Source organism: Chiloscyllium punctatum, chromosome 45 (assembly GCF_047496795.1).
Source record: "Chiloscyllium punctatum isolate Juve2018m chromosome 45, sChiPun1.3, whole genome shotgun sequence".
NCBI lineage: Eukaryota > Metazoa > Chordata > Chondrichthyes > Orectolobiformes > Hemiscylliidae > Chiloscyllium > Chiloscyllium punctatum.
The window spans coordinates 9461873-9473997 of NC_092783.1; the positions used below are offsets into that span (position 1 = coordinate 9461873).

Here is a 12125-nt window from a genome sequence, read left to right on the forward strand (position 1 = left end):
TAAATAGGTCTTAGCCTTTCTCTCATTTCTTTATCCGTTTCCCTTCTCTCAGGTTTCTCTCTCTTTTTATTTGCCTATCTCTCTTGCTCTCTTTTGCATTTCCTTCATTTCTGTCTGCTGTACCTCTCTATCATTTCTCCTTCTTATTTTCTCTCCTTTCAACTTTGTTTCTTTGTTCTGCCTTTGTTCTCCCATGCTCTCTTTTTCCTATCACTCTGGTTTGTCTTATTCTATCTATCCTTGTTCATTCTCATCTCTTTTTTACCTTCTTTCTCTTTGTTATCTCATCATGGCCTCTATTTTCTATTTCTCTCTCCTTTGTCCAATTCAGGGTCTTTCTCATGTGTTATGCTAGTAATTTAGCATATCTTGCATGGACCTAGGCTTGATCAAACTTCAATATCCACTCAAGCTCTTGTGTGAATTGTAAAATCTTAGCAATAACAATGCATACAGATCTAGTGATGAAGATAACATTTTAATTTAGAAAAGTATGCTAACAAAATTTGGAAACATTAGGCAGCCAAAAAATGGACTACTTCTTTATCTTCATCAGTGTTTGAACTGAATATTAAACATGGACATGAAGATGCCAGAAAACTTAAGAAAGCAAACCTTTTACATTTGTCTTGCCTTCCCTGGTAGCTGGATGTTGTAGAAACAACATTATTAAGGATGGAAAACGGGGAGATGATAGTATTTTGGCTGGGTTGCTGGTCAGTAGCTGCGATAATGAATGCTGAAGTAGTTGAGGTGACTGAAGTGATGATGGGAATGACAGAAATGGAGGAACTGTTCAAGTTCTCTTTTCTTCTAGCAAATGAGGCACTGGTAACAACTGATACTTATACAAGAATGTGTAACAGTAGGTCACAGTACGTCAAGATTCAATGAGTTATAGACTAAAATGTGACTGCTGTCTCTCCAAAACTTTTACCCTACATCTGAAATTCTCTTTGGCGAGGAGTGGACAGTCCAGTTCACAGCATCCACAAAGGGGCAACCCTCATTCTCAGGCTCATAAACCAGAAAATATTTGGTCATCTACAAAACATAATGAGGAAAGTTATAATAAATTCACTAAAGTCCTCTCACTCCTACATGATACTGGAAGTTAAAACTGGTGAAACCTGTCCACTGGAGAAAGCCAAAGCTGAGGGAAGTAGTCAAGAACATGGACCTCCACAACAGACAAACACTCCTCTTCCTGTTGCAACCAAAAGGCTTTAAAAAACACACTTGCAATTTAGACTGTAGGCAATTAGTTTCCCAAAGGTTTGCTACTTTACACAGCAGAAACGAAAAGAATTATTGATGAAAGAGGAAATTTACAAAATTGAGAGGATTTGTTTTCCACAAAATGTGAAACAACAAACAGGATTAGAGAATCTGAAATGTTACGAAGAAAGGATGAGGACAGTCAAATGTCAGACAAATATCACTCGAAAATGCATGATCTGCATTTGCAGCTTAGTATTTCAATTCAGAAATCCATAACTTAAGTGAGTGAGTTAACTACATAACACTTTCCGACTGCTGAGTGATTTTCTTGAACCAGATCACCAAGATCCAAACATCCAGGATTTAATCCCGGAGCTATATTAGGTTAGTTAACATCAGCATGGATACAGTAGGCAGCAGTCCTTCAACATTCATTAGCAAGATTCAAACAGGCATATTGTAGTGAAAGCGCTGCATTGTAAAAGCAACAATATCTTCAGGAGGTTATGGGAAAGAATTGTCAAAAAAAATAGAAAGAAAAGTAAGTTAGGATGGAAAAAGCTTAGAACCCCATCAGCAAACATGCATTTAAAAGCAACTATTCCTGATAGAGGTTTTTTTTAATCTCATATTCCCTACTCGTAAAAGCTTCTTCCACAAATCATGTCATCATGAAACCAGCCCCATCCTATTTAAACTGCATCAATCTTGGTTGAAAGAACATGTATATTTGTATTGCAACACAAGCTGATTTTGTTAAGTCATGAAAACTGCATTTGGTAATCTCAAATTTAGGCTGGCATCGCTTGTTTGTCCATACTGAAAGATTAGATTAATTACCTATAGTGTGGAAACAGGCCCTTCGGCCCAACAAGTCCACACCGACCCTCCGAAGAGAAACCCACCCCCCTATATTTACCCCTGACTAATCCACCTAACACTACTGGCGGCACGGTGGCACAGTGGTTAGCACTGCTGCCTCTCAGCACCAGGGACCCGGGTTCAATTCCCGCCTCGGGCAACTGTCTGTGTGGAGTCTGCACATTCTCGTGTCTGCGTGGGTTTCCTCCGGGTGCTCCGGTTTCCTCCCACAGTCCAAACATGTGCAGGTTAGGTGTATTGGCCATGCTAAATTGCCCATAGTGTTAGGTGGATTAGTCAGGGGTAAACATGGGGGGGATGGGTTTCTCTTCAGAGGGTTGGTGTGGATTTGTTGGGCCGAAGGGCCTGTTTCCACACTGTAGGTAATCTAATCTAATCTTTCACTATGGACTGTTTTAACTGGTATCTGTAAAGGTCACAGCAGCATGTTACACAGTTCAACCTGTTAACTTTGAATTCATCTTGTGTAGTTTTGTAAATTTAGATTTATGTATTAGCACTATCACTGACTTAAAGGTCAAATGATGCCAAGTTATGGCAACAGCATTATCAGCTCTTAAGGAAATGTCAAGGAGGAAAGCAAAAAAGCATTGCATTGTTTCAATTGAAATTCAGCAACAGTCATAGTGTTTTTGAAAAGAATATGTACAAGGTAACTGCATCCAGAGTAATTGAACAGCTTCTCTTAAAATTTTACAAACATTATGTTTTTGACAATATCAATTTACAGAACAGCCCAGAAATGGAACAGATAAATGACTGTTTTATGAATCTCAGGCACTTACATACAACATGTTTTGAGAATAACTCTTGGTCATATAAAATACAGAATAACAATTTAAAAATCCAAGAGAGAGCAAATAAATTGTTCAACTATGGAGTTTTTAAGCCATAATTTTGATAAAATAATGTGGATAAAATTTTTTTTAAACAATTTTTCTTTACTTAAACTGCATAAAAGAACCCTGTTCTTACTCACCTTCGCTGATATAAAGGCACTGTGTTTGTGGTTGATGCATTTACAGACATGCTGCTTTCATTTCCCACATGATTTGTATCTTTGAAGTCATCCTTCCACTGTCGTCTTGTATACGAACCACTTCGTATAAGGCTAGCTGCTGATTCCCTTTAAACACACAAAAAATAAATTCCCTTAAGTCACATAGTATAATGCTAAATGGGATAGATTTAGACCAGTTCTAGCTATTTAAAACTGGAAATCCATGAGTAGTTATGGTCCACTAATTTTATTCAATTATAAACTGTAATATCATAGCCTGGCAAATGACTTAGTCATACGTCATCAACCCCGGCTCAAAGAAGAGTGGAGCAAAGCACGCAGGAGCAGCACCAGCATACCTAAAATTGAAGTGTCAACCTGTGGAAACTGCAACATGAACAACTTGCAAGCCAAACACTGGAAGCATCATGCAAGAACTAAGTGAGCCCACTATCAACAGATCAGATCAAAGCTTTGTAATCATCCTGCCACATCCAGCTGTGAATAGTGGTGGCCAATCAAACTACCAATATAAGTAGGAGGAGAATTCACAAATATCCCTCAATGACAGGAGGACCTTAAAATCATGAGTGTAACTGTCAAGGCTGAAGAATTTGCAACTACCTTTAGCCATTTCAGTTTCATCCTAAAATCGCCTGCATTGCAGATGTCACCTTTAGGCCAATTAATTTTACTTCACATGATGTAAAAAAATCAGAAGGTACTGGATACTGTAAAGACTACGCACTCTGTCACAATTCTGGCAGTAATACTAAAGATTTGTGCTCAAGTACTAGCTGTACAACTAACCAAACCAGTTTAGTACAATGGTAACACTGGCATCTATCCTTGAATTTAACCCAATAATTACCTCCTGCTCCTCAGATGCTGCCTGACCTGCTGTGCTTTTCCAACACCACTCTAATCTAAACTCTGGCTTCCAGCATCTGCAGTCCTCACTTCTGCCCAATAATTAGCACCCATAGTTTATTTTTGATCAAAAACAAAGTCTTTGATGGTGTCATCAACAGTGCTATCAGTAGCACTTACATAGTAATAACCTGCTTAGTTTGGGTTCCACCAAGTTCACTCAGCATCTGACCTCAATAAAGTCTTGGTCTAGACATGGACAAAGAGAGGAACTCAAGAAGTGAGACGAGAGTGACAGCCCTTGATATATCCAGGCAGCTTTCCATAATGTGGCAATACAGAGCCATAGCAAAACTGAAGCAATGGAAATCAGGGGAAAATTCTACTAGTTCTTGTCATACCTACTACAAAGGAAGATTGCTGTGGCTGTTGGAGACCAGTCATCTCAGTCCCTGGACATTGCTACAAGTGCTCTTCAGGGTTGTGTCCTAGAGCCAACCATTTTCAGCTGTGTCATCAATGGCCTTCCTTCATCTTAAGATCAGAATTGGAGATGGTCACTGATGATTGCACAATGTTCAGTACCATTTATAACTCCTTTAAACTGAAGGAGTTCATGTAGAAATTAAGCAAGACCCGAGAGAATTTTCAGGCCTGAGTGATAAGTGGTAAGTAACATTTCAGCCATTTAAATGCTAGACAATGACAATCTATAAAAAATATCATTCCTTGACATTCAGTTATATCGCCACTGCTGAACACCCCTCTATTAGCATCCTGAGGTTAATACAGACCCGAAGCAAAACCGTACCAGCCATACAAATACTGTGGTTAGTGGCAGAGGCTACAAATTCCAAGATGAACAGCCTGACTTTTGACTCCCCAATACCTACCCACTATCTACAAGGCACAAGCCAGGTGTGTGATGGAACACCCCCCACTTGCCTGAATAAACATGGCACAAAACAATTGAGCAGCCCAACACTATCCAGGACAAAGCAGCCCACTTGATCAACATCCTATCCATCAACATGAACATACAGTACACTCTCCATACTACTAACTTACTGCTGCAGCAGCATGCACCAGACACAAATGAAGTGTAGCAACTGACCAAGGCCCTTTTGATAGCACCTTCCAAAAAAAATGACCTCTACCACCTACAAGGCCAAGGGCGACAGGTTCATTGAAACAATACGATCTGCAAGTTCTCCTCCAAACCACATGTCACGTTGACTAAGATCCTGCGACAATGAAAGAATATCAATGAAGGCCTGCAACTCTGTTTCCAGCAACACTGGAAGGCACTTATACCAAATGGATTGTAGAAGCCTACTATCACCTTCTCAAGGGCAATCAGGAATAGGTAACAAATGGTGGCCTTGTCAGTGATGCCTATGAGCCTTGATCAATTTTTAAAAAGTGCCATATTACCAATAGTTGCATAAATCTGGTCAAGTTAACAGGAGCCTTTGTCTAGAACCTATTGAAATAAAGAGGAAGACAGAAAATGCTAATTGTATAAAGCTACAGTTATACAGCACAGAAACAGAAACTTCAGTCCAACTTGTCTATGGTGATCAAATATTCTAAACTGATTTAGTCCCAAGCCATAAGTTGGAACATATCCCTCTAAACCATTCCTATTCATATACCCATAGAGATGTCTTTTAAATGACGCAATTGTACTTGCCGCTGCTACAGCCTGTGGTAGCTGATTTCATACATGCACCATCCTTTGCATGAAAAGTTGCCCTTCACAACCCTTTTAAATCTTTCTCCTCTCACCTTAAACCTATGCCCTCTAGCTTTGGACTCCTCGACCCTGGGAAAAAGGCCATGTCTAGTCACCGTATGGTTTATAAATCTCTAAAAGAGTCACCCCTCAGTCTCCAGCATTCCAGGGAAAAAAGCCCTGGCCTATTCAGCCTCTCCAGTTTTCAGCCTGGTCTCTTCCATTCTGACAGAACCGTATATCTTTAATTACTGTGACAATGCCAATATAAAGAATGCTTATGCAATAAAGCACATTACTAATCATCACCTAAAGTGGCAGTTTAAATCATCACAATTTGCTCCACGACTATGCTGAATGATGCTAACAGAATAGATTCAACCTTGTACTGGGTGCAGTAAGTCACAGCCACCAATCTTTAGCCTATCCCAATGTTTGATGCAAAGCCTTGTTCCGAAAGCAGGATAATTAATTATGCCTTAGTGGACTACAGCTAATTGCATCTAACTAGAATGTACGCAAAATGAGTTACTTTGAAACAACATTTACGAACTATGTAGGCATATGCACAAAACATATACATATATACACACATACATGGACAAACAAATCAATGGTCGTCCCTAATTCATTACATTTGCACAGTTCTTCACTTACTAAAAGTAGAACAGCTCTGAAACGTCAAGTACTTTAAATGAAACAGAACTGACCTATTTTCCTTTTCCTCAATGTCAGATGTGCTATGTAGTCTTCTGTTAGGAATTGTTGGTGCAACATACACAAGCCTAGTTTTATTATCTTTATCCTGCATAACAAAAAAAAACAAAACAGCTGTTTGATTAATATTGCATGAGTGTCATATTAGCTGTTACTGCACAAAGGTGCTTTTCACCCAAAACACACCTCAGGTGTTCAATTTCCAATACAAACCAGAATACAAAGGTGTGAAGACCTAAACTGTAGCCACTCTATATCTTTTAAGAGCCTTGGGATTTGTCCAAACTTCATGGACAAGAGTTGGAATACTGAACATATAACATGCATGGGTAAACAGCAACCACCCCAGCACTTGCCCATTTTCCCTGCAGCCATGCCAGAAGCACACTCATTTTGATGGGGCCTCTATCCAAACAGAATTATCAGAGACAGGGTAGATAGAAATCCTGAAGTACTCAACACACGTTTCTTTCCCATAAGGCATAAGACAGGTACTGGTAGTCTACAGACTTTTTTTTGAAAAACTGCAGAAGATCCTATTGTCTGCAGTTACCCCTACATTTGCAGATCTCCCACACTGTGGCCACGGCCACATGTCTGTCCTTAACTATGACGGGGCAGATATATGCCATATGAAGCCACTGGAAGCACAATTTATGTGCAGTACACAACATCCAATTGATACCACAGAGATAGAGAAAAATCAGCCTCTGGGGTTTTTGAAATTTGAAAACTAATTAGCTTTTGTATGAACTTCCATTTTTTTTCAAAAAAGTCACAGGAGCAATGTCAAAGCTCACGTAAATATGTTCTGTACATAATTAAGATGGTAGCACAGTGGCATGGTTGAGCGCAGGGCTCATCCCTTCCCACATGTTTGCTTTCTCTTATTTTTCTTTTCTTTACTTTTGGTCTTTTTAATGTTTTTTTCATTTTCTGTTCTTTTAAGCCAGAGAGTGGTTGGTGAAGAGGAAGCCTCCAGCAGCAAAGGTGCCTGTTCAAGGTGGACACAACTCCACCCCAGCTTAAGGTCTTCTGGCAAGTAAAGAGCAGCTCTCGGGCTGAGTCCCTCAGCCCAGACCTACAGCCTTAAGCTGAGGGCAGGTCTGCAGTTCTGCAGTTTGGCTTGGGTGTCCAAAGGAGATGAAGCATCGGCGAAAGGGACGGATGATAGACCAGCGGCAGCATTTGAAGAAGCATTAGATGGAGAGCAGGAGGTATGCAACCCACGAATCTCTAGACCCATGGCTCCAGCTTGGATGCGGCAGCCATGTGAGTGGCAAAGGCAGAGGCCTATAACAGAGACCCCAGAGTCCTTTATGGAGATACAAAATCCAAGCAGCAAGTGGAGAGCAGTGGAAGAGGAACAAAAAGGAGAGAGAAAGATGAACTCTATTGCAATAAGACATCACTTTATATTTAGCACGTCAAGGTGATGCCACTGCATGGCAACACTGCATATAACACACAAAATAAAAAAAAAACTTCACTATTATTTATTATTACAACATGGATGTGAACTCCTCTTAATTAAACCAAACACCCAAAAAAGCTCGCCTCGCCTCATAATCTGTCAAAATATTGAGTGACAGAGAACTCTCAAATTCCACTATTTAAAGAAAATAACATCAATTTGTTTTAATTCTAAAAGTGAACATTAAAAAAACAGTTCACAACTCTAAGCCCCCCTTTCTCTTAACTGCTTACTATCTGCCTCTAAATCTATAACAATATGCAGTTCCAATAAGACACTTATTAAAATTAATTTCAAAACCACATATTTGCTGAATTCTTCCGTGTCTTCACTCTTCCAGCTGCTGATTTCCCTGGGTCGTCATCTTTCTTTTTACAGCGAGTATGTTTCACATGAAAATGTACCTTTAATAGAGAGTGCTTCCTAATTTTTGGGAGAGCAAGATTTTAGACAGGGAATTAGCTCTCTTTCTCTACAGCAGTTGCTCTCTGACCAATTTTCAAAATGTCCACCAATTTTATACCCCCAACTTTGGATCATCGCTGTAACACAAGACTCTAATGAGATAGCCTCATATTTTTGTCTTTATATCTTTCCAAGAATATAAGAGAATTGTGGTCCATATACACAACAGTCTCTGAAACACTGTTCATCACATAAACATTAAAATGTTGTAGCCAATTGGTCACTCAATTCCATCATCATTTCCAATTCCTATATCGCTTCGATTGCAACTCCAAAAGGTATCAAGAAATTTGGTATAGCTAAAACTGGTGGTGTGGTTAGTATGGCTTTTAAATTCTCAAATGCTTTCTGGCATTGTTCTGTGCACTGAAACCTCGCGTTCTTCTTTAGTAAAACAATCAGCAGTGCCACCATGGTGAAGTTTGGAACAAACTTCTGGTAGAATCCGCTTAGTCCCAAAAATCAAAGCATCTCTTTCTTCAAGGATGGTTGTGGAAGCTCTTCAACGACCTTCGTCTTCACGTTTTTTGCGGTCAACCTTACATGACCAATATTATGTCCAAAGAACTTCACGTCTCCCTTTGGGAATTCTGTTTTCTTTAAGTTTATTACCACTTTTGTTTCTCATAATCATTCAAAGAGCTCTGCCCTGTACCATGTGATTTTTCCACGACTCGCTAAAGATCACTAAACATCCAGAAAAACTGCATAATTTATTAATCCAGCCACAACTCTGTTCATGAGTCTTTGAAATATAGCTAGCATATTTTTCATTCCGAAAGCATCACTATGAATTGATACAGCCCATTTGGGGTTGCAAATGCAGAAACTTCTTTCACTTTCTCTGATAAAGGTACCTGCCAATAACCATGCATTACGTCCAACTTGGTGATGTAAGTGGCTTAACCAACTTTCTCAATATAGTCCTCCAATCTTGGTATTGGATAGGAGTCCGATTTTGTTATGCAGTTGAGTTTCCAATAGTCCACACAAAATTGTTGAGCCCTGTCAAGTTTGGGAACTAACACAATCAGCGAACTCCACTCACTCTGACTTGGTTCAATGATGTAATTAAGCATCGTATACACTTCCTTCTGGACCCGTGTGGCTTGGAGAGGATTAAACCTGTGGGGGTGCTGTTTTATCGGAACAGTATTTCCGACCTCCATTAGTCCTCCCCATTTCATTTCTGCACGTGTCTTCAAACTGCTGAAAAAAAACTTTCAACTTGGTTCTTTGTTTTTGAGAGAGGTAGCTCACTGACCTTTCCCACTCCTCAAGGAGTTAATTATTTAATGCATTTTGAGGCACATCACGCTCCACGACATCTGGACTTGATTCCTCACTCTTCGGGGCAGTAACTAACACCTGTTTCTCCAGTTTACTGTCTCTCTTATAATAAAGGTTTCAACCTGTTCACAAGACATACCCGATAGAGTTTCTTTTCTGTCCAGCATCTTTACCAGATAGCTTACCTGACTCAATTTTTTCTCAATTTGATAGGGACCATGAAACCTGGCTTTGAAGAGATCTCCTACCACTGGTAACACCACTAATATGTCATTCCCAATGGAAAACATCCGAATTTCAGAGTTTTTATCTACCATCTGCTTCTACTATGCTGTGCCCTCTTCAGGTGCTGTCTCCCTCACCTCAGATATAGAATGCAAGTGTGAGATCTCTGACTTTGGTCCTATCAATTTTTCTCACTTCATAGGTTTAGGGCGAGAGGCGAAAGATATGAGACCCGCTGGGCATTTTTTCACGCAGAGAGTGGTGCGTGTATGGAATGTACCCTGGTACAATTACAATATTTAAAAGGCATCTGGATGAGTATATAAATAGGAAGGGTTTGGAGAGATACGGGCCAGGTGCTGGAAAGTGGGACTAGATTAGGTTGGGATATCTGGTCCACATGGACAAGCTGGACCAAAGGGTCTGTTTTCATGTTGCACACCTCTATGAATCTATGTCTGAATGTTAACTCAAAAGGAAATAAACTGAGTAAATTTGTTTGAGGTACCTCTAACAGTAAACTTTTATCTTTATCCCAATAATTTGGGCTGTCCTGACAATAAACTCTTAATTTGGTCTTCAAGGTCTGATGCCACCATTCCAAGGCTCCCTGGGATTCAGGATTATAAGCACTTGATTTAAAGTGCTATATACCTAAGCTATCCATGACTTCCTTAAACAACCTAGCAGTAAAATCAGACTTTCAGTCAGACTGAATCTCTCTGGGTAGCCTGTACCTGGTAAAGAAAACTACTAACTCATCCATGACTCTTTTTGCCTTAATATTTCATAATGGAATTGCTTCTGGAAATCTGGTAAGCCACATCCATTATGGTTAGCAAATATTGGTTCTCACTTTTAGTTGTGGGGAAGGGATGTACACAATCAATCACAAACCACATGAAACGTCCTTCAAATGCAGGAATTGGCAACAACGGTGCTGGTTTTATTCCTGTCTGTGGCTTACCCATCATTTGGCATGTATGACATGCACGGCAAAATTACATACACCACTGTGCAGTCCAGGCCAGCAGAAGTGTTTTTGCATCTTAGCCCAAGTCTTCCTCACACCTAGATGACTCCTGCTGGTAATTCACGTGCTACCCGTAATATTTCCTGTCTGTATGTTAATGGCAACACAAGCTGGTGCACATTCGCCCATTTCTCCTCTGCGCTAATCTGCCGTGGTTTCCATTTTTGTCTTAGAATTCTATCTTTAAGATAGTAAAGAATACATTGAGAATTCATTCTGATTCATTTTCTGAGTATGCATCAACATACATATCTTTTATTTGAACATAACGCATTACTGCGTAGTACAGGCCCTTCGGCCCTCGATGTTGTGCCGATCTGTGGAACCAATCTGAAGCCAATCTATCCTACATTATTCCATTTTCACCCATATGCTTATCCAATGACCACTTAAATGTCTACTACTGTTGCAAGCAGGGCATTCTACACCCTTACTACTCTGAATAAAGAAACTAACTCTAACATCTGGCCTATATCTATCAATCCTCAATTTGAAGCTATGGCTCCTCTTGCTGGCCATCAGCATCAGAGGAAAAGGGCTCTCACCGTCCACCCTATCTAACCCTCTGATTATCTTGTGTATCTCAATCCCTCATCCACCTATTTGGTCACCATCTCATAAGAACTCAATAAGGTTTGTGAGGCATGACCTTCACAAAACAGTGATGACTATCCCTAATCAACTTATTCCTCTCTAGATGATTATAAATCCTAACTCTTATAACCTTGTTCAACACTTTACCCACAACCAAAGTAAGGCTCACTGGTCTATAATTACCAGGGTTGTCTCTACTCTCCTTCTTGAACAATAGGACAACATTTGCTATCCTCCAATCTTCTGGCACTATTCCTGTTGACAATTATGACTTAACGGTCAAAATCAAAGGCTCTGCAATCTCCTCTGACTTCCCAGAGAATCCTAGGACAAATCCCAGCCAGCCCATGGGATTTACCTATTTTCACACTTTCTAGAATTGCTAACACCTCCTCTTTGCGAACCCTAATTCCATCTGATCTAATAGCCTGTATCTCAGTATTCTCCTTGACAACATTAGTATTCATACAGGAAAAAGACAATGAAAAATATTCATTTAGCACATCCCCATCTCCACAGATTCCATAAACAACTCCCCACAACTATCCTTGATTGGCCTTAATCTTTCTTTTGTCATTCTTTTATTCTTGATTTACCTAGAAAAAGTTTTAGGGCTTTC

General features: G+C 39.8%; 1 protein-coding gene across 4 annotated transcripts in view; it reads right to left on the reverse strand.

Moving 5' to 3' along the window:
* Positions 1 to 12125, reverse strand: part of LOC140467148 (protein phosphatase 1 regulatory subunit 12A-like) — a 271396-nt gene that overhangs the window by 122772 nt on the left and 136499 nt on the right. For 2 of the 4 annotated variants that reach the window (XM_072563240.1, XM_072563241.1), the window contains exons 11-12: positions 6419 to 6513; positions 3083 to 3229 (exon numbers count right to left, since the gene is read on the reverse strand). In XM_072563240.1, coding sequence (XP_072419341.1) covers positions 3083 to 3229; positions 6419 to 6513 — 242 coding nt within the window. Of the gene's footprint in view, positions 1 to 3082; positions 3230 to 4374; positions 4508 to 6418; positions 6514 to 12125 lie in introns of those variants that run through there. The other 2 variants (XM_072563243.1, XM_072563242.1) reach the window with 2 other exon arrangements.